Source organism: Mus caroli, unplaced genomic scaffold (genome assembly GCF_978045245.1).
Source record: "Mus caroli unplaced genomic scaffold, Mus_caroli_1 scaffold_5, whole genome shotgun sequence".
Classification (NCBI taxonomy): Eukaryota; Metazoa; Chordata; class Mammalia; order Rodentia; family Muridae; genus Mus; species Mus caroli.
Window position 1 is genome coordinate 112,200,788 of NW_028227260.1, and position 27,923 is coordinate 112,228,710.

Consider the following 27,923-nt stretch of genomic DNA (forward strand, 5'->3'; position numbering starts at 1 on the left):
CGCCCCCCGGGGTCCCAGCCCTGGCGGAGGCCAAGGAAGAGGCGGCGCCTGCGCTTTGCCGCCCAAGAACCACCTCCAGTGGTTCTCAACTACTCTCTGAAGATGGCCGACCCCACTTTTGCTGCTACCAGTAGCAGCACATCTTTCCGGGGGCTACGCGAACACTTGGGTGAGTGAGATGGAGCATGGCCCCAGGGGGACAGGGACACTCATAGGCAGTGGGGTTGATGTAGCCCCAGGATCCAGAGAAGTAGCGTGGCTCGGCAACTTTTCCGTGGAGAGTCCCCTCGTCCCTCCTGGTCTATAATCCCCCTCATCTCTCTCAACACCTTAGGGCTGGGGCAAGAGAGATCAGAGAACCAGGGCATAAAGGGGAAACCATCGGGCAGTGCTGTCAATGGTCCAAAGACTACTGCTGGGCGGGCGGGCACTACCAAACCCTAACTCTAGCCCTGTCTGCGTCGGGGACCAGTGACACCGTAGCAACTGCGGGAAAGCTCAGGGATGGGTGGGCGCTGGCCCGTGCTGGGCACATCCACACTTCAGGGTGGCCCTGCCAGGATCAGAAAGTTTGGGTTTTCCCTGCATCCCAAGGTGTTGGCGTTTTCCAGGTTAAGATCGAGGGGGAAAGAAACTGACACTTAGGGCTTAGAATGTTGGGAAGAGATTTGACTTTGCAATGGCACGTGACTTTATCCCTAGGCTGAACTGGATGAGAATCCACCTAGAAATACTTTCTCAACAGGTCCTATAATCAAAACTTTTTCTGTCTGGGGAAACGAAAAGGTTGGTGGGGTGTATTAATCTTAACAATTTTGGCAGCACCTGTTTAATTCAGGAAATTGCAAGAAGGTAGTATTTCTTTCTGGTTGCTTTCTGCTTGCTGACAAGACTACTTTCCCCAGATATGCCTGTGAATAAGATGATTTTGATTGCTATAAAAATCTTTAAGGAGTTTTACATTGTAATTAGATGTACATATATTCATTTAGTGGGTTTTCTATGCATTTTAGTATGCTAATGCTAAAGAACTGTTCTTATTTTAACAAATCACATTTTATACTTTCTACACAACTGTTTTAAATTAAAACCATTCAGCCAGATGAGCTTTGTGACTTAACTTGTTGCTTTTCTTTTTCCCTCATTTGTTTAAATTCACAAATGGTTTTTCAGTTTAGAGCACGTTACTCAAAGACTGGGACCTATAAATGCAAGGAAAGCTACTAAGACTGAGAGCCAGATTATCAGCGTTTTAGAGCAGGAGAAACTTCAAAGTTAGTCTAGCAGCCAGAATCCCAGACTCAGAAGTCCTGAGCCGCTTCCACAGCTTGGAGGTGTGCGGTATTAGGCAGCCTGATATTTTGTTGCTATTTCGAATGGTGCAGTCGGGCTGGGAAGGGTGCTCTCCCCTAACAATGGCTGCTGGACACAAAGATTTCTGCAGTTTCCCACCAGCCTTTCAGTAGCTATTTGTTCTCCTGGTATCAACTGTTTCTCTAGTAGAGATAAATTTAAAAACTATGTATTCTTTGAGAATTGATTCAAAAGAATGTATGCTATTATACCATTCGGAAGTAATGTGTGCCACAAAAATACCAGTAGTGAAAGAGGGAGTGAGACTAGGTCTTTAACTAGGTCATAGTTTATCTGAGCTGTTAGCTCCCTAAGACTTAAAAGCAAACCTTTTTTTTCTTTTCTGCAATGGTAAGATCTCTATGGCAGCAATTGCAGGGGCACATTCAAGATTACCCCTTAAAATGAATCCCAGGTAGCCCTCCCCCCATGCAAGCCAACATCCCAAATCCCACTCACTGTGTGAGCACTAGGGCAATCCCTCTAGTCCTTTAATTCTTTGAACTATCTTTCTTGAACTGTTATGTCTTGAGAGTTATAACCAAACTTATGTGGTATGACTGAGGGATATATTTGCTGTGCTTTTGCACAAAGGAAAAAGCAGTGATCTCCAAGCCCTTGCTCAGGATTGTGGGTAATTTTAGATACAACCATCCATGAAATTCACGGTTCAGTAATTCTCTATAATCCTTCTTAATGTACATCATCTTATTTTTTTTCTTTCCCCCAATTTACATGTCATCTTACTAATGATGTTTGCTTATCACTTTCCTGCATGTTGACAGAAGATATATATATATATATATATATATATATATATATATATATATATATATATACACACACACACACGCATATGGTGTGTATACACATATATACACACACAATTTATATTTATTTGCCTTACTTTTAAAAACATTGGCTGTCCTTGTCCTAGCATCTTCATAATGCATCAGAATAGAGCCTTGGGGGTGCTGACTCCATGGAGGTATAGTTCCATGGGGGAAGGGCACATTGCTTAGCATAATAGAGGCCTTAGTTCAATCCCAATCTCCATAGAGAGAAGAAAGACAATGAGCTACTTTTTAGGCAGTTCTAATTGTTTGAGCCCGACACCCAGAGGGAAGGTACAGGCTTGTCCTGAAAGTGACATAGGCAGCTAGTGTATAGCCAGCCTAGAAAGTACCTGATATGGGTAATTTATAATGTCTTGTAATATTGACCTCAATCTCTGAGTATCTGCCTGTTAATACTTTGCTTCTAGATTTGGGTCTATAAATTCTTAATTTTTAAGAGATTTTTATTTTATGTGTATGAATGTTTCTGCCTGCATGTAAGGACACCATCAGCATGCAGTGCCTGTGGAGGTCAAAAGAGGGCATCAGGGCCCCGGAACTGTTAGTTCACTCCCAAGTCTCTGCAGAAAACTGAGCCTGAGTCCTCTTCAAGAGGAGTGAGTGCCCATACCCGAGTCACCTCTCCAGCCCAAATTCTTAATTTTTTATTTTGACAAAACTCTTTTCCGTCAGTTTCATACAAACTCTTAAAAAAATACTTGGTTTTTAGTTTCTTGTCTGACATATTTTATGTTTTGGTTTTCTCTGTGTAACAGCCCTGGCCATCCTGGAACTTGTTCTGTAGACCAGGCTGGCCTTGAACTCAGAGATCAACCAGCCTCTGCCTCCCAAGTACTGGGATTAAAGATGTGTGTACCACCACTGCCTGCATCTGACGTATTTTTAAAAGCCATCCATCACTAAGTTAACTTCTCCACCTGATCTTTCTTGTGCTGCCACTGCTATTCAGAACTGGAATTGCCTTGATGTTGACAAATACCATACAATTCCAAGTCTTTATTAAAGTGTTGTTGAACATAAGTAAGTTCTTAGCTCATCTTTTTGTTATTGACCAAGATTAAGCAGTAATGGGTTTTTTTTGTTTTGTTTTGGTTTGGTTTTTTTTGGGGGGGCTGGTTTTTTTCGAGACAGGGTTTCTCTGTGTAGCCCTGACTGTCTTGGAACTCACTCTGCAGACCAGGCTGGTCTCGAACTCAGAAATCTGCCTGCCTCTGCCTCCCGAGTGCTGGGATTAAAGGCGTGCGCCATCACGCCCGGTAAGCAGTAACATTTTACCTCATAGAAATGATCCAATCTCTTACCATGAATGACAAATGGTTATGGATTGTATTGACAATATCTCAGGCTTTTTTCCTATCTCCTGTGTTTTAGTTGCCATGGCTCAAGAACAAGCTGAAGAAAGGCGATATAAACGTGGTAGTAATTCTTCTGCAGGTGCAAATAAGAGATCGTCATGTACACCAGGTATACTTTCAATGATTCTGCTATATCAGTGCTGTAGCTTTAAAATGTGATATCATACTAACGGTAATTATACTTTTGTAATTTTAGATGGTTCTGTCCTTAAAAATGATGTCAAACAGCAGCTAGCCAAAGAACGCAGAGAACAACAGAAACGTCAGCAAGAAGGTACACACGTGCAGCTCATATTTTTCTGACTTGGCTCTAGTCACTTCAAAACTTTTTCCAACTTGGGTGCACACTTTGCAACTATATGTATTTCTTCTTTGATCTAAATCAACTGACAAGTGCTCAAATTTATTCAAGAGGAATGTTATAAGTAATTTTTTTTCATGGTAGTGGGAGAGATAGTCATGTGTTAGGAAGAACATTTTTATGACTGCATAGGTATGAATCCTCTGGTTGCAGTCAAAAAATATGACTAGTAAAACAAACTCTTCCATCATTGGGTAGACTTTGAAGTCTATTCATCTAACACAAGAAAACCTTGCTTCCTTCTTTGGATTTTAGTTTGGATAGGCCAAGAGTCATCTGGCTTAGGCATGCCAGGTTTTTTTTTTTAAAGATTTTTTAATTTTATATATATGAGTACAGTATGCTGTTACTGTTTCCAGATACACCAGAAGAGAGAACATCAGATCCCATTACAGATGGTTGGGAGCCACCATGTGATTGCTGGGAATTGAACTCAGGACCTCTGGGAGAGCAGTCAGTGCTCTTAACCACTGAGCCATCTCCCCAGCCCAGCATGCCAGTTCTTGACAGTTCAGGGAACACCTTGTGAAAAGTGGTTCTTTTGTTTTTTTTTTTTTTCTTTAAGATCTATTTATTATGTATACAGTGTTCTGCCTGCATGTATGCCTGCAGACCAGAAGAGGGCACCAGATCTCATTATAGATGGTTGTGAGCCACCATGTAGTTGCTGGGAATTGAACTCGGGACCTCTGGAAGAGAAGACAGTGCTTTTAATTGCTGAGCCATCTCTCCAGCCCTGAAAAGTGGTTCTTTAGTGCCCAAATATATTTACACACATATGACGTGTGCATGTTATTTACTAGACCAGGTTATGTTGTCTTAAGAATGATAAGGAGACAAAGTAACATTTTTCCATTCTATGTATGTAATGTGGAAAAAAAATTTTTGGCTTTAACACCATGAAAATGTGCTTGGAACATTTCAGCCAACAAGGAAAAACAACTGCTTGAGAAAGAACAGAAGGCGAAGCTGCAGTATGAAAAACAATTGGAAGAAAAACACCGTAAACTGAAAGAACAAAAAGAAAAGGACCAGCGACGACAAGCATCTGCAGAAGAAAAAAGAAAACAGAAGCAGGCAGAAGATACAGTATGCCATATTAGAATCTGTCCATTTAGTGTTGGTGTCACATAGTTGTTTAGTTCTTTTCTGTGTTTACTGACCCTGTAGAAAGTTAGGGAATAATCTCACCTTTTGCTATTTTCTTCCATTTTCCTTACCTTCAGGATAAGTCCTTAAACACTAACTTCAGGGAGAAAAGAGGAAGTTGAAGGTCCAGACACTGAACCCCATTGGCCCTCATAATGCAACTCTCAATGTATCTTGGTTTGGGTTTAGCTCAGAACTATTATCTACCACCTGTACAAAGACTCCAAACACAGCACCCTACCTCTCTGACAGTTCCCATTGCAGGCTGATTTTTCCTAACCTACCTGATCTTGTGGCTCCCTGAGAGAGTACGAACCATTAAGAACAGTTTAAGAAGCAACAAACATTAATTAGGAAACAGTACAGAGTGAGTAAGGGTCCCTGGTGGACAACATCTGTCTAAGACAGTTCCAGTGTGATAAAAGAGGAACTTGAGAGAGAAGACAGAATGAACAAAAGCAAAAGTCAGTGCAGACAGAAAGGGAACCAGAGCCGGGTTTGGTGGCGCACGCCTTTAATCCCAGCACTTGGGAGGCAGAGGCAGGTAGATTTCTGAGTTAGAGGCCAGCCTGGTCTACAAAGTGAGTTCCAGGACAGCCAGGGTTACACAGATAAACCCTGTCTTGAAAAAAAAAAAAAGAAAGAAAGAAAGAAAGAAAGAAAGAAAGAAAGAAAGAAAGAAAGAAAGAAAGAAAGAAAGAAAAGAAAAAGAAAGAAAAGAAAAAAGAAAGGGAACCAGAGCCATTGCAAGATAAAGAAAAGCTAAAGGAATTCAACACTGAAGAATTAGTGGAGGCTAGGCACAGGCAAAGCCTAGTACATGGACATTGTAAGGAAACTAAGAACAGGGAAGGCACTGTAAAGATGTTATTGTTATATAACAGTTGCTGTTAGGAAACAGAAAACCCCTGGCCCTAAAATTGATTTTCTCACTGGAACATAGTCCATGGTCTATTATAGTAAAGGGATGATACACCCCTGAGCAAAGACCTCATTCCCAAACAGGTACTTGTTCTATCACATAATGACATGTGATTTGTATGGCTGTTATCTTGACAAGTTCAGGTTGCAGGTGAGGTCAGTATAAACACATTGCTTGCCTTAAAGCCAATTCTTACTTAGAACCAGGATTTAAGCTGTAATAGATATGAACATAATAGATAAATAACTTTGACTTCTCTGTGCATGCCACCCTTTCCTTTATCTTTCCACAAAAGATAAGGCAATTACAAACTATATCATCCCAAATGGTAAAATAAATGATGAAGGGAATCAAGCAGAAGTGAAAATTGAGGGAGGCAAACATAGAGATTCAGAACACTGATTAGTATGCATGAAAGGACACCACCCGGTCTTTGTCCAGTTGCTTCAGAACGTTGGCTCCAAGTTTTCTGATAATAAAAGTGAGAAAAGAAACATGGTCAATTCCTTGACAGCAGCTAGAAAACAAAAATGAGTTATTTGGAGAAAGCACGGGTATTCATTGATGAAACTGAAACTTGTCTCCAAGTATTTTAAACTTTCACCTACTTGAAAAAGAAATATGGTCATGGAGTTAGTTTTAGAAACAATTTAAATATTGACTTTAAATTGTAATCTAAGAACCATATAAAATGGTCTGAAATTTGTTTTAAAATAGGAAAAATTTAAGGCTGTTGTGTCTCGTACATTGGAGCGATGCAATCTTATTGATCAACGACAGAAAAGGTGGTCGTGGGAGGGTGGTGTGATGAATGCTGACAAGTCTGGTAAGTAATAGAGTTGTTTAATGTAAATTTGCTAGTGTCCATTTTTCACTGTCAGTTATTGGTAGAAGGCCGAACGCAGCACAAGCTATTCTTTATGTCCTAAATGAAAACATGATACAGAGTGATTTATATCACCTGCCAAAGCAGAACCAATCAGATTTTATAACGGATTTTGATTCAGAACACATTAAACTTTATTTAAATTAAGTTAAGCACAAAAATGATAAATACTTGAATTGTTTTTTTTTTTTTTTTGGTTTTTCGAGACAGGGTTTCTCTGTGTAGCCCTGGCTGTCCTGGAACTCACTTTGTAGACCAGGCTGGCCTCGAACTCAGAAATCCGCCTGCCTCTGCCTCCCGAGTGCTGGGATTAAAGGCGTGCGCCACCACGCTCCGCTTTGAATTGGTTTTGTTTTTGTTTGTAATAAACAAAGTCCAAGGCTGGAGAAATAGCTCAGTCAGTAAAGCACTTCCCTTGCAAGCTGTAGGACCTGAGTTTGCTCCCTAGAACTCACCTGAAAGTCATTCAGATGTGCTAGTAAAAATAACTCTGGACTCTACGTTATTATTTCTTGAAGTATGTTGATGAAAAATGTGTGTGAGTCAGTCACCTGACTGATGGGCTTACACCTATGGTCGTCACATTATCAATCCAAAGAATGCTTATTTGTCATCATAGTGTCAATGTGTACTTTATAAGTCTCAAAGAAAAAAAATTTTGTTTAAGACTACCCCTCAACAGCCGGGCGTGGTGGCGCACGCCTTTAATCCCAGCACTCGGGAGGCAGAGGCAGGCGGATTTCTGAGTTCGAGGCCAGCCTGGTCTACAAAGTGAGTGCCAGGACAGCCAGGGCTACACAGAGAAACCCTGTCTCGAAAAACCAAAAAAAAAAAAAAAAAAAAAAAAAAAAAAAAAGACTACCCCTCAGTATCTTAAACTAGAATATTTCAGGCAAAATGGGACGTATTCACACAAAGCCAATTGTTTTCTCTTATAGTTTTTGTTACCTCGTGACATCTATAGCAAATACAAATTTTTTTTGGTTTAAAAATAATCATAATTGGGAGGGTTTAGGGGACTTTTGGGATAGCATTTGAAATGTAAATGAAAAAAATATCTAATAAAAAATCATAATTAAATTATCCATTATTCTTAGACACCATCACAGATGGTTTTATTAAAGGTTATATTTTCACAATTTAGGGAAAATTCCTGTTGTCAAAATTAGATATTTTCCATATTAAATTTTTATCTGTTTGTTTGTTTGTTTGCTTGTTTTTGAGACAGGTTTTCTCTGTGTAGCCCTGGCTGTCCTGGAACTCATTCTCTAGACCAGGCTGGCCTCAAACTCACAGGGTGACTCTCGAGTGCCTCCTGCAACCACCTGGCTAATGATTTTCATCATTTTCCAAATAACTTTATTCTCACTTCAATAAGATAATAAGCAAATAATTTTTAATTTGGGGGTTGTAAACTATATAATGTTTGAAATTAAATAAATTCTTTGAAGCAAGATTTGAAAAGCTTTTTTTGTTGTTGCTGTTGGGTTTTTTTTTTGGTTGTTTTTTTTTTTTTTTGGTTTTTCTTTTCATGTAGTAATGGAAAGATTTTCTATATACTTTATAGTGTTGACATTTACACAAGCCAACATTGTCCTTTTCAAGAGACAATCTCACTTGAAAATATCTTTAATGTAACATTAAATATATTTCTTAGCTTTCACCTTTTACTGTTGAGCACATAAATTCTTAATATTTTCTCTAAAATAAAAACAAATATGGGGGGCTGGTGAGATGGCTCAGTGGGTAAGAGCACCCGACTGCTCTTCCAAAGGTCCAGAGTTCAAATCCCAGCAACCACATGGTGGCTAACAACCATCCGTAACGAGATCTGGCGCCCTCTTCTGGAGTGTCTGAAGACAGCTACAGTGTACTTACATATAATAAATAAATAAATCTTTAAAAAAAAAAACAAAAAAAAAAAAAACAAATATGAAGTCTATGTCAGGCATTCTGAAGAATAATGATTTCCTTGAGGAACAGTTAAATACCTAATCAGATATTACCCTGAATATGAGCAAATGTACTTATATTCTATAAATCTATGATTTGAATGTATCTAGAAAATTATGAAACAAATCCAGTCTTTTTAATTAATATTTGTGTTATTATATCTTTTATTTTTTGAGATTATAGTATAATTACATAAATTTCTTCTTTTTTTGTTTTATTTTTGCTTTTGCTTTTGTTTTTTGAGACAGGGTTTCTCTGTGTAGTCCTTCCTGACTGTCCTGGAACTCACTCTGTAGACCAGGCTGGCCTCGAACTCAGAAATCTGCCTGTTTCTGCCTCCCAAGTGCTGGGATTAAAGGCGTGCGCCACCATTGCCCGGCTTGAAAAGATTTTTTTTTAATTTATTTATTATATCTAAGTATGCTGTAGCTGTCTTCAGACACACCAGAAGAGAGCATCGGATCTCATTACTGATGGTTGGGAGCCACCATGTGGTTGCTGGGATTTGAACTCAGGACCTTAGAAAGAGCAGTCAGTGCTCTTAACCATTGAGCCATCTTTCCAGCCCCCTTGAAAAGATTTTTAGACTGCTTAATAAAATGAACGAGTCACTCCTATAATCTTAAGAACTTTCTAGAAAAGTAATATTCCTTTGCATTTGATGTTTAGGTAAACAAGAAAATAAACGAAGTTCCTCTCTGAGTAGAAAAGACAACCGATTACATCCCAGAAGTGATATGCAACACCTGGACAACACACCTGGCAAGTAGTTCTTCATAAGTATAGATCTTCAATTCTGGTTTAAAGAAGTGTCTAGCTCAGCTCTATGTTGCTTAAAAAGTTGTTCAAGAGGAGCTGGAGAAATGGCTCAGAGATTAAGAATACTGACTGCTCTTCCAAAGAGCAATTCCCAGCAACCACATGGTGGCTCACTACCATCTGCCATGGGATCTGATGCCTTCTTCTGGTGTGTCTGAAGGCAGGCACAGTGTACTCACATACATAAAATAAATAAATCTTTTAAAAAAAGAAAAGTTGTTCAAGCAAACATGCATATAAGTAAGATACAAACTAAGCAGATTATATTTAGGTTATATTAGGACTATCTATGCATGAGCCAGCAAGTAGTCAAAAGATCTGAAAAAGAATAAGGAAGGGGAGGGAGGGGTATATGGGAATGTTTGGAGGGAGGACAAACTTTTGGAGGAGAGGGGAGGAGGAAATGGTATAAATATCCTATAGTCTCATAAATGAAAGAAACGTTTTTAAAAATGTCATTCAAGAAACTGCAAGGACTATGGTAAGAGGAAAAGAGTCTTTTCTTTCCTTTCCCTGTGGTGCAAATTTCCTGGCATATGTGCATATGACAGCGAGTCCAGAGCAAAGCTGGAAGAAATAAATAAATACATTTATATTGAAGGATTGTGTGGATGCATGTACATATGCATGTGAGTGGAGGTCAGAGGACAATTTGTGCAAGTCAGTTCTCTCTGCCATGGGGGGTTCCAGGGACTGAAAGCAAGTCCTCAGGCTGCTTAGTGGCAAAGTCTTTACCAACTGAGCCATCTGGAAGCCTGTCCCATCATCCATTCCCAATTCACCCCCTGCCTCTGTTTTTGGTGGTGGTGGTGGTGGTGGTGGTGGTTTTTGTTTGTTTGTTTGTTTGTTTGTTTGTCTTTGACAGGCTCTCACACTGTAACCCTGACATAGTAGACCTGACATAGTCCAGGATGGCCTTAGCCTCATAGCAATCCTCCTGTCTCAGCCTCCTGAGAGCTGATTCTGCAGACATCAGCTCCCTTGCCTAGTTTTTTTTTCAAAGATTTATTTATTTCTTTCATGTATATGAGTACACTTCAGCTGTCTTCAGAAACACCAGAAGAAGGCGTCAGATCTCATTATGGATGGTTGTGAGCCACTATGTGGTTGCTGGGAAGTGAACTCAGGACCTCTGGAAGAGCAGTCTTGTGCTCTTAACTGCTGAGCCATCACTCCAGCCCCCTTCCTTGCCCAGGTTTAAAGTGATTTCTTTCTGATAGCTTTTCTCCCCCTACCATTTACCTCTCATGTAACTCTTGTATTGTGTTATCATATTCGACTTTGCTTCTCTGATGCTATGAGAAAACACTGACCAAAAACATCTTAGGGAAGAAAGGGTTTGTTTGACTTACAGCTTGAATCCCATGACTGGAGGAAGCCAAGGCAGGAACTTGAAGCAGGAACCATAAAGAAATACTGCTTCCTGGCTTGTTCCCCTCTGGCTTGCTCAGATACATTTCTTATGGAGACCAAACCCTGCATCAGTCTGCAATCAAGAAAATGTCCAGCTGGGTGGTGGTGGCATACGCCTTTAATCCCAGCACTTGGGAGGCAGAGGCAGGCAGATTTCTGAGTTCGAGGCCAGCCTGGTCTACCGAGTGAGTTCCAGGACAGCCAGGGCTACACAGAGAAACCCTGTCTCAAAGAAAACCAGACAAACAAACAAACAAAAAAAACCCCACAGACATGCATGCCCACAGGCTAGTCTGATAAGAGGCTATTATTTAATGGACGGTCCATCTTCCCAGGTGTTTGCAGTTTCTGTCAAGTTGACAATAAAAAGTAACCCGTATACATGATTCACCCTACTACAGGAAGACTTTAGTGAATTGATTCAGGTTAAATCTTTTGGAAAGAAGTGCAATTCGTGCTAGGGATCTTTATAAATATAAGGATTATTGGAGCAAAATATTGATTTAAAAAAATCACTTTTAGCAAGAGAGTTTTATTCAATCCCAGGTGGCATTTGGCAGTGAATTTCCATCAGTGGACATGGTCAATATCTTATCTGTAGGAATCCCTGTGAATGGTTATTTGTTAGAGACAATCCTTATCTCCATGTGTGAGTTCTGTTGTAGAGACATAGGGTGGGAAAAAGTTGAGATCTAGCCGGCATGCCTTCTCTCTGTATTATGTGGTGGCCTTTCCCCCCTTCTTCAGCTATTCGACAGTTTAGGGCAGTAGTATGACAGTCCTGTTGGTAGTGATAGTTCCTGTATTTGTGTGTGTACTTATCATCATGTCCTGTTTTAATGCAGTTTTTAGTATGAATGAAAAAATGTTCTTTGTTAATTCTATTTAAAAAAAAACAAAAACAAAAACAAATGTGCAGTGTTTTAGATAGTCATCTGAGATATCTAGGCCTGGCTTGGAAGTTAACATTTTTGTTGCTCTTGCAGAGGACCCAGGTTAGGTTTCCAGCACCCACATGGCAGTTCACAACTGTCTGTAACTCCACTTCCAGGGAATCCAACATACTCTTCTGGCATTTGAGAGTACTGTGAATCTCTCTCTCTCTCTCTCTCTCTCTCTCTCTCTCTCTCTCTCTCTTTCTCTCTCTCACACACACACACACACTCACACAAAGGCAAACACTCAAGTGTAAAAGTATCTTTAATTTGCCTGAAGTAATTATTGTCTCTGAGGATTAGTACCTCAGTCTGCTAACCTAGGCCTAGTCCTCAAAGATTCTAGCCTTCATACAATCTAATCTATGCCTCGACTGTTTTCAGCCTCTGAGATATACTGCTGAGTAAGTTCACCCCTTCCTAGTTCTTTCTGAGCTCTGGCTGGCTGGTTCAACTCAGTGTTCTGGCTCAAGCTCTCTCTCCAAGCCGACTGATTTAATCTGGCTTCTCCTCCCCTCTCCCCTCTCCCCTCTCCCCTCTCCCCTCTCCCCTCTCCCCTTCTCCCCTCTCCCCCTCTCCCCTCTCCCCCTCTCCCCTCTCCCCTCTCCCCCTCTCCCCCTGTCCCCCTCTCCCACTCTCCCCCTGTCCCCCTCTCCCCTCTCCCCCTCTCCTGAATTGCTCCACTTGGTCTCATCTCATACTAACTTTAGCAATGTGTTCTAATCTTCTCTCTCATTCTCTGGCTCATTCTGTCTTCACCTATGTCTAGCTTTTTCTCTTTCTGCAACCTAAGTACAACTAAGGGTCCCAGGAAAACTGCCTCCTCTCTCTGCACTGCCCCTCAAGTTAGCTTCCCTTTCCTCTCTCATTGTGAGTTGGACACATCATATTCTATCAAATCTTTCTTTGATTTGTCACTTTGTCTGCCACACAATTAGACATCACTTTCAAACTTTGCTATTTCCTTCTACAAACTAACTTTACTTTCATTGTTTGGGGTTAAAGGTGTGTGCTAAGGACTAGGCAAGACCACAACTAGAAACAGAGTTTTTAAGTAACACAATCTTGGTGTTCACAGTGTGGTCAAATATCTTACAACACACAAAATAAAAACGAATCTCTTTTAAAGTGTGGCAGAGATTTTGAAGTGCAATATAATTCGAATAGAAATGTTTTGTTACAAGTGTCCACTTTATAGGCCAGCTTATTTTCATTTGTAGTAAACTGATATTACAGAAATTCTGTTGATGTTGCTTCTATAATACTAAATTTTTGATGTTCCAGTTTATGTTTTTGATACATTTCACTTAATTCCTATTTTGTGTGAAATTCCTGTAATTTCATATTAAACAGCCACTTTTCTCAGGTCATACTATCTGGAATTTACTGTGTCCTCATTCACTTATAGGCATGACCAAATATGTTTTCCGTTATGTTACTGCACCAGTGTTTTCTAGTGATGAGCTAAAGTCTTCTGCTATGTTCTGTAAACCATCAGCAAAAACGCCAGTTGCAACAAAATTAGAAAAAATAACTACAAAGAAACTAGACCCTTCTCTCAGGGGACATGTGGAAGGACTCTCAATGATGAATGTAGAAACCCCACCCAAAATAACAATTGAAGTTCCCTCTCCACCAAAGCTGGAAGAATCATCTGAGGCTGATGCAGAAGTAAGACTCCAAACCATGGACGACGACATCTCTAAAGTTAAAGAGGATTCTTTCCAGAAGGTGGATATCAAAGTACCTACTGATGAGAACATAACAAAACACCCTAAACCAAATGTTGAAGAACTCTCCCCAGTGAGTGTGGATACCTCTTCAAGTGTTGAACTATCCTCCATAGTGAGTGTCAATTCATCCCCCTCGCTGAGTACAGGATCATTCTCCTTTGGGAGTGTAGAAATATCTCCTGTTGTCAGCATAGATGCCTCACTTGAAACAAACATAGATACCTCACCTGAATTAAGTATGGACTCAGGGAATACGAAAGTGGCCTCAGAAATTAAAACAGAAGCACCTCTTCAGGCCAGGGGGGAGTCACGCCTTGAAGCAAGTGTGGAAGGACAACCTGAGGCAAATGTTGAAGGATCACCAAAGGTGAGTGTGTAAGCATAGCCTTAGCAGGTGGGGGCGGGGATGCAAAGCACAGCCTAGGCAAACATTAAGGCAGCACCTATGGTGACTGTGGTAGCATTCCTTAGTGAATGGTGGAAGTTTTACCATAGGCAACTGGAAAAATGCCTTCTAAGACATGAAAACATCTCCCAAAGCTAAAGGGACTCTGCAGAGATTTGTTAAGCAGTTAGTGTGAGATGTTCCCATACTTGGACCACTCAATGAGGTTTTAAAATTGAATTGGATTTGAAGTAGAAGATTTTTTAAAAGATAAATTTTTATTTCTTTTATGTATATGAGTATACTGCTGCTGTCTTTGGACACAGCAGATGAGGGCATCAGATCCCATTATAGATCGTTGCAAGACACTATGTGGTTGCTGGGAATTGAACTCAGGACCTCTGGAAGAGCAGCCAGTGCTCGTAATTGCTGAGGCATCTCTCCAGCCCCCAAAGTAGATTTTAAAAATGTATTTCTGTGATATACTTGCATTGTGTAACCTAGAAAAAAAAGTATCTAATTTTCATGAATAAAAAGAAAATTGGAGACTTCAGGAACCATGACACTATTCAGAATATTTTCTTATAAAAAGATAGGTGTACTAATATTTTTTATCTCATTGAATTGGTATGTTTATAGAACCCAGAAATGGACAAAAGAAACATAAACCTTGCCACCAAGAAACAACCGCCATGCCACATACCATGTTACAGATGGCCATCATCTTCTGCCCTTGGGTGTCGCCCACCTTCTCCCTTAAAGGCTCTGTAAGTAACCTATTTACAGTTATTCCTTATAAGAATTTTACTGAAACAAAGGTCATATCAGTATTTCCTACATGAACTAATATAGTATTCAAGGTAAACAATTGCAAATGGGAAAAATGAAGTAGCTTTACTTTGTCCATTATAAAAATCTCCAGTTTAAAATTTCTTTGTAATGTCAACATATCGCATTGTATAAAATTTTTACTGAAAACTAATCTACACACATTTGTTACTTTTTCACGGCAGGCAGACTCGAAAGATACGACCTCCATCTCCTATACCACCAGTCTCATCAAAATTATCAACAAAGACTTCTTTGTCATATAAAATAACCCCAGTTCAGAATACCCTATATGTGCCAAATTCATTAGGTGTAACAGCAACCAAAAAGGAAACCATCCAAAAGTATGCAATCAAAAAAGGTAAACTCTTTCCCTAAGGAATTTATTTTAGCAACACAGAAAATCTTGAAGTACTTGAATTATCACAATTTTATTCCCTAGTTAACAGGACTTTGAGGAGTTGTCTTTTGTTTAATGAGAATTAACCAAGCCCTGGTCCCCTGGAATGCTTCTTCTCTGCTTGCTTATCCACCCCTCTGTTTGGGAATTTCATTTTTGGAACAGTTACAAGCATAAGTTCAATGAGAGGGTTGGTATATTATTCTTGTGGGCCCTTCCAAATAGGATACTGGCTTGTTCTTGGGTTCACTTAGCTATCGGTAGATGAATTCGTCTTATCAGATGTATGCCAGTTTCCGTGTACATACATGACATGTGACACATGCTAACTTACACTGTATCCATGTTCCTAAAAGTACACCATGTTACTTTGCCTATCACATACATTTTTACACATGCCAATGCTACTTGGTCTCAAACCTACTAGGGAATTTGGTTCTTATGAGAAATTCCAGTGAATTCTCTGTATCAAATGATCTTTTATTATGAATTAGTTATTTTTTTTTTTTGGTTTTTTTTTTCGAGACAGGGTTTCTCTGTATAGCCCTGGCTGTCCTGGAACTCACTTTGTAGACCAGGCTGGCCTCGAACTCAGAAATCTGCCTGCCTCTGCCTCCCAAGTGCTGGGATTAAAGGCGTGCGCCACCATGCCCAGCTGAATTAGTTATTTTTGATGTCTTAAAATTTTCATTTCTACATTGTTTATCTAATACAACAGAATTAGTTATATCAACTAAATAGTATAATATACCTCTGTGTTGAGCCAGGCATGATAGCACACAGCTTTAATTCCAGCACTCAGGAGGCAGAGGCTCTGAATTTGTGACTGCCTAATCTACAGAGTTAGTTCTAGTATATCCAAAACAAAGCAAATAGTGAGACTCTAAATATATATACATATACATATATATATTTGAGATACAGAGATATATTTAATATATATATATTAAAATATGCCTTATTTTACTGGTAGTCTTGGCTTCTTTTCCTATCTGCAGCTAGCCACTATATGATAACCACATGTATATAGACAGCTGTCAAAGTTTAGGCAAATAGCAATAAAAATAATGTCCAAATTCCACACTTATGCCAGATGTGATATTTGGTTGAATATTTAAGATTTTTACTCCTCATTTGGATCAGGCCTAAACTTGACTTCAGGGTATTTTAATCTTTCCTCATAGAGTCCTTAATTGACTTGTCTCTAACTAAACCAAAACATAAACACACCATTGCTTTTTGAATATTTGAATATGCACTTGTTTGAAAGAGACAACTTGCTAATTCTGTTGTTAATGACAAGTTGTGGTTTGAACAATTTCCCTAATTAGCATTTGATTAATTTTGATCTGTGTGATGGTTTGAATAAGCTTGACCCATAGGAAATGGCACTATTAGGACGTGTGGCCTCCTTGGAGTTGGTGTGGCCTTGTTGGAGGAAGTAAGTGTGTAAGTGGGCTGTGAGGTTCTATGTTCAGGCTCCATCCAGTGGGAAAGAGGCTCTTCTCCTAGGTGCCCATGAGAAAGTCTCCTGGCTATAGTGGTATCATGATGTAGAACTCTCAGCTCTTCCTTCTGCACCATGCCTGCCTGGACACGGCCATGCTCCTACCATAAACCTCTGAACCTGTAAGTCAGCCCCAATTAAATGTTGTCCTTTTTAAGAGTTGCCTTGGTCATGGTGTCTGTTCACAGCAATGGAAACCATAACTAAGACAATCTGTTCATATACTTTTTAATGTTGGGGTGGATCTCATTTACTTCTTTGTGGGATTGAGAGGAAATAGATCCTCTAATCAACTGTTTCATATGTTTCTTTAAACTAGAATTTGGTAATAGAAGTATGCCAAGTGCTGAAGCAATCAAGAAAGCTTTTATACAGATACGTCATGCTGCTTATGAACAAAAAAGCAAAATCGAGAAAGACAGACTCCAAAAAGAAGAGATAAAGCAAAGGTCAGCACACAACAATCCTTTCTAGTCTGGGACCTGGGGTGCAAGTTCAAACTTTGAAAATTTGCCCTCAAATTCAAAGTTTTAAAATGGCAATTTATTTTTTCTTCAGTGAGGAAAAGTCTGTCATTACCTTCTAATCAAGTGAAGAAAGTATAGTGTGATTAAAAAAAGAAAAAAGAAAGAGAGAAAGGAAGGAAGAAAGAAAAGAAAGAAAGAAAGAAAGAAAGAAAGGAAGGAAGGAAGGAAGGAAGGAAGGAAGGAAGGAAGAAAGGAAGGAAGAAAGAAAGGAGGCAATGGTGGCACAACTTTTAATCCCAGCACTTGGGAGGCAGAGGCAGGTGGAGGCCAGCCTGGTCTACAGAATGAGTTCCAGGACAGCCAGGGCTACACAGAGAAACCCTGTCTCGAAAAAAAAATGAAGGAGAGGGGGAGAAAGGGGAGGAGGAGGAGGAAGAGGAGGAGAAGAAGGAAGAGAGAGAGAGACAGAGAGAGAGAGAGAAAGAGAAAGAGAGAGAGAGAAAGAGAGAGAGAGAACAAGAGAGGAAGAAGAGAAAGCAAAAGTGGAAACCACTTAGAAAGGTGGTACCGGAATGAACAGAAACACATCCTTTTCAGTCTTCATACATCCTGCACCATTAAAGTGTGGTAGGACAATGTAAAAAAACAAAATCATATCCACGATTCCATCTCAGCAGCAGCACCTAGATGACCACATAGCATTTCTCTTCTCCTTCATGGGGAAGGACCAAAAGACAGGGCCAGGGGCCAGGGATGAGGAGACTGAGACAGAAAGATACAGACAATGAGTTACTCTGAGAAGACTATTCCACTGGTAAGGAATTTCAAGTTTAGCTGCCTTTACTTGAACTTGAAATGTTCTTACCTTGAGATCTACCTTGTCATACATTTTACGTTGTATCTTGTAATGTAAATCCCTGTCCACTGAGTATACAAAATACCTATAGTACTGACTTGATTATTCTTAAATTATTTATTCATCTTATGTGTATGAGTACACTGTCCTTGTCTTCAGACACACCAGAAGAGGGCTTCAGATCCCATTACAGATGGTTGTGAGCCACGGTGTGGTTGCTGGGAATTGAACTCATGACCTCTGGAAGAGCAGTCAGTGCTCTTAACCTCTGAGCCATCTATCCAGCCCTGTGACTTTATTTCAAAGTAGCAAATGTTTAAAGTACAGTTGCTTGGAAAAAAGATACTTTGAACAGCAAGAAATTTATAACTTGAAAATTATTATTCCGTGTCTTTTTTTTTTTTTTTTTGGTTTTATGAGACAAGGTTTGTCTGTATAGCCCTGGCTGTCCTGGAACTCACTCTGTAGACCAGGCTGGCCTCGAACTCAGAAATCTGCCTGCCTCTGCCTCCCGAGTGCTGGGATTAAAGGCATGCGCCACCACGCCCGGCTTATTATTCCTTGTTTTATGCAAACAGAGATAATCTAGCACTTGAAAGTATTAAATAATGGCACATAATTAGACCCTCCTCCAAATTACCTGTCATCCTGTCTTAGTCAGGGTTTCTATTCCTGCACAAACATCATGACCAAGAAGCAAGTTGGGGAGGAAAGGGTTTATTCAGCTTACACTTCCATACTGCTATTTATCACGAAGGGAAGTCAGGCCTGGAACTCAAGCAGGTCAGGAAGCAGGAGCTGATGCAGAGGGATGTTCCTTACTGGCTTGCTTCCCCTGGCTTGCTCAGCCTGCTCTCTTATAGAACCCAAGACTACCAGCCCAGGGATGGTCCCACCCACAAGGGGCCTTTCCCCCTTGATCACTAATTGAGAAAATACCCCACAGCTGGATTTCGTGGAGGCATTTCCTCAACTGAAGCTCCTTTTGCTGTGATAACCCCAGCCTGTGTCAAGTTGGCACACAAAACCAGCCAGTACACATCCCTAGGTGAGATTGGTGTGTTCACATCTAAAGACGTTAAAGAATCTATCTCTAAAATTCAAGGCTGACTTTTTCTCTTGCATATGTGTGTAAAGTAGTCAGGTGCTTATTAGAAATCCTTTTGTATGCCCAAAGGTCTGCTTCCCTCATTTAAAATCCGGTGAGATTATCTAACTCTTGGATAGCAAGAACCCAGAAAATATAGCAAATCTGCCATATAGGTAAATTGTATTACTATAAACAAGCAATTTCACTATAAATGCTTGCATAGTCCTGCAAGCTATATACACTAGCAGCTAAAAAAAATACTAAAGTTATTTTAATACTTTCAGAATTGCTCGGAAACCAGAAGTTATGGCAGAGAAACTGGATAAAGTCCCAGCAGAAGGATCCTTGCCGTGCCAAGATGAGCAGCAAGACAAAAATCCAACAAGGACATTTCTTGAGTCACCAGAAATCCAGAAGGCAGAGCTACAGGTTTGTAACCTTGACATTTGAGCAGCACAGGGAGCCAGTTTAGAAAGTGCATTTGCAATAGAAAGTAGCAGTCTCGATCTCTGAGCAGATACAGCATTCTCAGGAGGAAGTTTTACATCATGGTCCACAGAAAGCACATTGCCATAACCTAGTTTATATTTTCAGCTTTGGTGTATCATTCATCAGAACCTGTTGTATGTAAGCTCCTTATAAATTTGTATACCTTGGCAGGAAATTTTTATGCACTTTTCCCATAGCTTTCAAGAGATGTAAGAAAGTTAACTCCTTGTCATGTTAATAACTCCAAAACAGGTACTTTTAAAGAAGGGTTCTTTTTTTAGTAAAGATTTATTTATTGTCCTCCGTAAGTACACTGTAGCTGTCTTCAGACACACCAGAAGGGCGTCAGATCTCATTACAGATGGTTGTGAGCCACCATGTGGTTGTTGGGATTTGAACTCAAGACCTTTGGGAGAGCAGTCAGTGCTCTTACCCGCTGAGCCATCTCGCCAGCCCTAAAGAAGAGATCTCAACCTGTGGGCTGTGACCTCTTCGAAGGGTGGAACAACCCTTTTACGGGGGTCATAGATCAGATATTCTGCACATAAGATATTTACATTACAGTTCACAACAGTAGCAAAATTATACTTCTGATGTAGCATGAAATAATGTTATGGTTGGGAGTCACTACAACATAAGGAACTGTATTAAAGAGACACAGCATTATGAAGATTAAAAACCACTGCTTTATACTAAGGTGGGCAGATGTTCAGAAGGGTAATTTTGATGTCTGAAACATTTCAGATCACATTAACCTCAATCTGTGCTTTTTTTTTTTTTTTTTTTTTTGGTTTTCCGAGACAGGGTTTCTCTGTGTACGCCTGGCTGTCCTGGAACTCACTCTGTAGACCAGGCTGGCCTCGAACTCAAAAATCCACCTGCCTCTGCCTCCCAAGTGCTGGGATTAAAGGCGTGCGCCACCAAGCCCGGCTAATCTGTGCTTTTTAACAAGACCTTGAAAATGGATAATAAACGCCTGCCAGGCTTGCAACTAAAATTTTCTTGTTATTCAGATATCATGAAATGAGTGATATTTTTTTGCACAAATTTCCTAGAAAGGGGACAGTGCCATGATGAAATCTCAGGACAATGCTGAACAGAGAAAGAAAGAACAGGAAAACATCCTCCAACATTGGCAAGAAAGATTAGAAAGGAGAAAGGTAATGTTCTCTTTCACGTGCTTTGTGTTAATTAATGTTGGGTACAAGTTATGGCATATTTTTCTGAAAATGCTGACTCAAGTATGTGTTAGTCTTTAGCTGTGTGCCCACTGTGGTTTTTCATCCAAAGGAGCTGACTCCACTGTGGTTTTTCATCCAAAGGAGCTGACTTCTGTACAAAAGGCTGCCCTTTTATTGCTGGTACCTCATGACTGGCATTATAGCAGTGTCTCAATATACCAAACTACCAATATACCAAACCTATATCAATGTTCTTTTTACCAGGATGGCTCTAGGCTGACAGAAATTAGTGGAAGTTAGAGTTCCTTCTAAATGGTGCTGGATTGCAGTACATATGGTGGGAAGAGCACCCTTCCTCTATCTTCTGTTGGTTTAGGAACAAGATCTCATGGTACCACAGCATCATTGAAGTGCATTGTTTTCATTACTGTTTGATGCAGCTGTGCTCTAAGAGTTCTAATTAGTTTGCAACGATATGTGTTTAGTCTAACATGAATTTCTCTGCATGTGGAAAAGGGAACATGGGGTTGCCATTGGGGTGTTTGTGTTGTGATAGTAAGAACAACTGCTGCATTTTGTAGATGAAACAAGAACCAGAAGATGCCCTGAGACTTTTGTTAAGTCTGTAGTTTTGGGACAGTCACAGGCATTGCCTGCTATATAATTGCTTCAGGGACACTGTCTTTTTTTTTTTAAAGATTTATTTATTATTATATTTAAGTACACTGTAGCTGTCTCCAGATGCACCAGAAGAGGGCGTCAGATCTTGTTGCGGATGGTTGTGAGCCACCATGTGGTTGCTGGGATTTGAACTCCGGACCTTTGGAAGAGCAGTCGGGTACTCTTACCCACTGAGCCATCTCACCAGCCCCCTTTTTTTTTTTATCTCTTTCACATTTACATTTTTTTAAAAAGATTTATTTATTTTATTATATGTAAGTACACTGTAGCTGTCTTCAGACACTCCAGAAGAGGGCGCCAGATCTCAATACGGATGGTTGTGAGCCACCATGTGGTTGCTGGGATTTGAACTCTGGACCTTCGGAAGAGCAGTGGGGTGCTCTTACCCACTGAGCCATCTCACCAGCCCAGGTTTTTTTTTTTTTATCAAAGTTTCTTTCTTTTTTTTTTTTAAAGATTTATTTATTTATTATATGTAAGTACACTGTAGCTGACTTCAGACACTCCAGAAGAGGGTGTCAGATCTCATTTCGGGTGGTTGTGAGCCACCATGTGGTTGCTGAGATTTGAACTCTGGACCTTCGGAAGAGCAGTCGGGTGCTCTTACCCACTGAGCCATCTCACCAGCCCTCACATTTACATTTTTATTCCCCTTTAAATAGAGGGTTGAGGAAATAAAGAAGTGGACAAGGAAGACAGATGTGAATACCTCTAAGGTAGTCTCCACTCACACCTGAGTGTATCTGAGTTCCTCTTGCTTCCTGCTCTTGGTATCTCTTCATTTTTACCAGATGGCTGGTAATGAAATACAGTGTCACATTTGTATGTCACTGGTCCTTAAAACCCTAGAGCTTGCTTTTCTAACTCTAGTTTGCTTTCATCTTCTCTTGTGTGGAATGCTTGCTTAGGTCTTCTTGCCTAAAACTTTGGATCAGTTTGTCTTTTTCTTATGTATTTTAATAGTTCCTTGAATGTTCTAGACCCCACTTTTGTGGTTGCTGCTGCTGCTGTTACAGGTTTGAGGCTGTCTTCTAGCAATATGTGCCTTGTCTTACTCATTTTCAGTTAGAGAGAAGCTCCTAATGATAATGTTGATTTTATAAACATCATCTGGTAACTTAAATGCCTTTTATATAGTTCCTGAACTCTCAGACATCCACTTTGATGAACCTTTTACTATCATGTATGTGTCTATCTGCCGATTCTGTCACCTGCTTTTCTTACTGATTTGCAGGGCTTTTTTACCTACTCTAAATAGAAGTCTTTTGGAGGTATGTGTTTCTATCTTTTAATATCTTTTGGTGAAATGAATTTATCCCTTCCCCCTGTCTGGTTCTGGTTGTTTGCATATTTGCTTCTACTGACGTGTCTTCTGAATGGAGCACATGCACTTAAGACTTATTTTTTCTTTTCTTTTCTTTTCTTTTCTTTTTTTTTTTTTTTTTTGTTGTTGTTGTTGGTTTTTCGAGACAGGGTTTCTCTGTGTAGCCCTGGCTGTCCTGGAACTCACTCTGTAGACCAGGCTGCCCTCAAACTCAGAAATCCGCCTGCCTCTGCCTCCCGAGTGCTAGGATTAAAGGCGTGTACCACCACGCCCGGCTTGAGACTTATTTTTCTCTACATTCTGGGCCATTTACATTTGGTTTCAAGCTGCTCTTTATACCTAGTCCTAGTTATCCCCACCATAAAGATGCATGACGGATGCCTGATAGAAATGTTTCTGAGAAATGTAGCATGTTGTTTTTTGCTACCCCACTTTAAGCTCCAGGTAGACATCGCTGTTACCAGCCCTCACCCAGATTCCCTTGGATCCACGGATAAAACAACAACAACAACAACAACACACACACACACACACACACACTAGTTAATCTTAAAATGCCTTTGCTAACTCAACTGGGAATTCCGAAACCTCCCCTGTCACCCCAGGCATAAGTAGAGTGGCCATTGGCCACTCCAACCAAAAACGCTCATGGTTGGCTTTATCTCCTGTTGTTACTGCCTCCTTCTTCCTCTTCCCCCTCCCCCATTCTCCCTGCATTTTCTTGTGCAGCTCTTAAGTGTCCCACCCTGTCCTCAGTCATTGGCAGCTGGTATCTTTATTGATCGATCAAGAACCAATTGGGGAACAGGACCTTAGCATCAGCACCACTCCATACAGAGAAGTGCTTTGAGACACCACCTCAAACCTCATTCAACTCATTGACCTTTTACGACAACACCTGCTCCCTGCTCTCTTGTTCCTCTTGCTCTTTGCTTACTGTTCCCACCCTGGCTTCACTAGCATTCTAAGCAGAGGATGAATGTGAGGTGAGGGCTGGAGGCCTTGCCTGAATGGTTCAAGAAAACTATTCATTTTTAAGTGTTGCCCTAGCTGAAAAAAATTAGTCACCTGCCTGTCATGAGGCCAGTTAAGGAAATTGATACTTTTTTTTAAACCTTTTATTTGTAATGCCAAAAATTGGACATCAATATAATCTTTTCTTACTTCTTTGAGATTCTAGACCAGAATGATTAAATACATACACTCATAATTTTCTCTGTTAACCATAGGTTTCAGAAATATCTTTTTCATCCGAAGATGAAGCTGATGATGAAGGTGAAAGTGAAGACTCTTTTGAGATATTTCCATCAGGTTTGCTTGTCCCTCATGGTTGCACACATGAGCAAAGGGTGATACTGCCGGGTGATACTGCCAGACGAGGATTGGCTTTACGAAGCCTGCTGAAAATGCAGAGCACAGTGTCTAGAGCCCCCGGCTCTGCTTTTGAATGAGAGGAGAGCTGAAGGCAGTCAGGAGCATGTGAAATGAAACCAGACTCAAAGGCAGAATCAGCTAGATGGGAGATTGGGGTGGGGTGGGGGGTCAAGGGTGGGAAGCAAGGCTGGCCTTTGGCACATCAGCCCTTACTAGCAAAGAAAAGAGGACATTCCTTGAAGATGTGTTCCCTGTCATCAGCAGTGAATTAAGAGCCAGGCAAATGAATGCACATGCTGGGCAGCCCTCAGCTGGCCTGACATGCTGAAGCTGCTCAGGCTAAGGCCGGGGCTCAGGCTGGGCCTCTTTGCCCAGACTAATGCTTGTCTGGCCCTTAAGGTCTCAGGCAGGGACCCCCATCCTATCACACCAGGATCAGAAGTTTTGATTTCTCTTGTCTTTGTGGTTGAAGTTCCAGCTTTCATGATCTTCTCTCCTCTCCAGGAGGAAAAATGTTATCTATGAAACTCAAAAAGTTTCACAAATATGCCAAGACGAAGCCTCAAAAGCTCGTGTTTTTGCAGTCGGGAACTGATGAGGTTGATACCAACAAAAATGTATATTTTAATGGGGACATGAAAGCTGTCAAACAAAAAGACCCCAAATATTCTACGATTCAAGGAAAAGGCTCAAAGTAAGTCTCTTAACACCTTATTCATCCAAATAGATGTGGGGAAAGTATGAATGACATCCTTAGAGTCCTGAACAACATTTATTACTGATTGAGCACTTAGTTTGCATACACCAAATATGCCAGGCACCAGACTTAATGGAAACAAAATAATGCCCACAGCAGCCTCTCTGGGCCAAGATAATTACCCCCTTCTTTTACAGACAATGAAACTGAGATACATGGAGGCCTTAGACATTTGCCAAATTCAAACCCAGATTAATCTGACATCAAATTGTTTGTGTTTGCATAATAAATGTGGGTTCATTTATTTAGTGTATAAAACAGACACTATCTGTCTTTATTTTCACTGCCACTCAGAGATTGATAATCGTATGCTTCTTTCACATATTGGTAAGCAGGCTCTGAGGTTAAGTTGGGAGAGTAGAAATTGGTAGTTGAAAATGAACACTGCCCACATGATAGCCTGAAAGATTATAAAGTTCTGAGGCTCACTAGAGTGTGTGTGTGTGTGTGTGTGTGTGTGTGTGTGTGTGTATGTGTGTATGCTAAGAGGCTAGGTTCTTGTAACAGTAGCAAAGAACTACATTCAACCCTTGCACCAGTTCTCCACTTGCCTCTTACCATCTGTGTCCTTGACTGACTTTAAGAAAGGCACCAGGGAGCTAGAGAGATGGTTCCGTGTGTTTGCACTCAAGTGCAAACATAAGGACCTGAGTTCAAATCCCAGCATCCACACAAAAAGCCAGGTGTGGCTATATACCACCTGCAGCCCCAGTTATGGGACCTGGGAAATAGAGACAGGAGGGTTACTAAGGTTTTCCAGCTGCCAGTTTAGCTTCAGGTTCAATGAGAACTGAGACCTGTTTGAAAGGAATGAGGTAGAAAGTGATAGAGCAGAGCATCAAGTATTCCCCTTCGGCATCTTAGCAGATGTGCATGTGCGCATGTGCACACACACACACACACACACACACACACACACACACACGGTTCCTGGGTTTGGGCATTCTCAGTTCCTTTTGTGCCCTGCTGTCTCCAGGATATGTAGGATGCAATTTGAATGACACTGTGTCTGTGATATACATGGTTCCTCTGGGCCCTTCTCATTGTAGTACGTGGAAAGGTGATTGATTATATCCAAGGCACTTCTCAGAAGTTATATGATAAAGCTCCTCTCATGGTTTTGGAGTAAACAGGATTCTAACTACAATATTTCATTCCAGGTTATCAGCTAAAAAACCACCGAACCACCCAATAAGAAGCAGAAAAACAAAGGAAGGCAGCACTGCCATCCGTCCTACTCAAAGTGCCAGCAGCAATCCCAATCACAAGTGGCTTTATGACAAGGTTATAGACTTTAGTCATACACGTTTTCTAAAGACCACTCTAACAAAGAGCAACAAAGAAAGTCCAGCGGATTCTAAAATAGCTTGCCAAGGTCCTCAGGCACATTTGGACCATAGGAAAAGAACCAACTCTGTTTCCGTCCCTTTAACCAATGTTTGGTCCCACCTCCACATAGCTGGAAGAGCAACTACTCTTGAACATCCCTTTGCTTCTGTCTATTCCAGACTGGCACTTGCAAAAGAGGCAGCAGAGAGTGGTGAGTCTATAGGAATGATCTAGAAAAAGGTTTTCACTAAATTAGATTTGAAAGAATGCATGACTTTATAATTTCTATGCCTTGCATCTCCTGCCACATATAAGATATAAATCCTTTTCAGGATCTGGCTTTCTCTGAGCTGCTCCTCTGGCTGCCAGACAAGTACAGTGGAGGGCAGAGAGCAATCTTTACAATTTACCTTTTATCCTGGATTTCCCAAACCAAAGGGCTGTTGTTTTCTCTTTAAGAGTTTGTCAGCCAGGTGGTGGTGGCACACACCTTTGACCCCAGCACTCAGGAGGCAGAGGCAGGTGGATCTCTGAGTTCAAGTCCATCCTGGTCTACAGATCAAGTTCCAGGACAACTAGGGCTATGTGGAGAAACCCTGCGTCAAACAAAAAGGGATGAAGGAGAGAGAGAGAAAGAGAGAGAGAGAGAGAGACAGAGAGAGAGAGAGAGAGAGAGAGAGAGAGAGAGAGAGAGAGAGAGAAAGAGAGAGGAGAGAGAGAAGAGAGAAGAAAAAAGAAAAAAGTTGTCAGGGCTGGGAAAATGTTTGTCAGGCAACCTTTAGGGCCTGAGTTTGATGCCCAGCACCATGTAAAATAAAAAGCCAGGTGTGCCGGGCGTGGCGACGCACGCCTTTGATCCCAGCACTTGGGAGGCAGAGAGAGGCGAATTTCTGAGTTCGAGGACAGCCTGGTCTACAGAGTGAGTTCCAGAACAGCCAGGGAAACACAGAGAAACCCTGTCTTGAAAAATTTTTAAAAAGCAAAAGCAAAAAAAAAAAAAAAAGCCAGGTGTAATCTTAGCACTGGGGAGGCAGAGACAGGAGGATCCCTAAGGTTTGCTGGCCAGCTAGTGTAAGCTGAGTCACCCTAGATTCAGTGAGGCCTTTATTTTTTAAGAAAGTCAAAGAGCCATTTGAAGACACTGGACATCTAACTCTGACCTCCACATTCATCAGGACATAGCATGCGTATCCACCCCTCCCCTCCCCCACAAAACACCTCCTCTTGTCAAAAGCAGTGTGGGCTCTTGGGGCATTGATGAGGTGAGCATTTAGGAAAGAGCACCAGGTGTCAGAATGTACAGAGGTCTTGGTTCAATAGTCAGTCACCCCAAAGGGAGGCCAGGGGTGAATTCCCATGGCATCATAAGCATCTAATCTACCTTTTTTTTTTCTTCCCTGGTTAGATGTGTAAATCCTGTGCGGCCTTGAAGATTGATCATCTTTCACTCTGTATTAAAACTCCCAAGGCAAAGACTCAAAATTGTCTGCTTTTAGACTTGAACCTGGCAAAATAAATA

At 40.8% G+C, this 27,923-nt stretch overlaps 1 protein-coding gene across 1 annotated transcript; it reads left to right on the forward strand.

The window, feature by feature from the left end:
- Positions 1-102: 102 nt before the first annotated feature.
- Positions 103-27,913, forward strand: Map7d3 (MAP7 domain containing 3). Its single transcript, XM_021153428.2, has 16 exons — positions 103-169; positions 3,582-3,674; positions 3,762-3,839; positions 4,852-5,015; positions 6,715-6,823; positions 9,506-9,598; positions 13,412-14,103; positions 14,761-14,888; positions 15,135-15,310; positions 17,176-17,305; positions 19,554-19,698; positions 20,814-20,918; positions 24,174-24,255; positions 24,823-25,012; positions 26,236-26,615; positions 27,810-27,913. The coding sequence occupies exons 1-16, from the start codon at positions 103-105 to the stop codon at positions 27,815-27,817; spliced, it is 2,640 nt and encodes an 879-aa protein (XP_021009087.1). The 3' UTR covers positions 27,818-27,913.
- Positions 27,914-27,923: the final 10 nt, after the last annotated feature.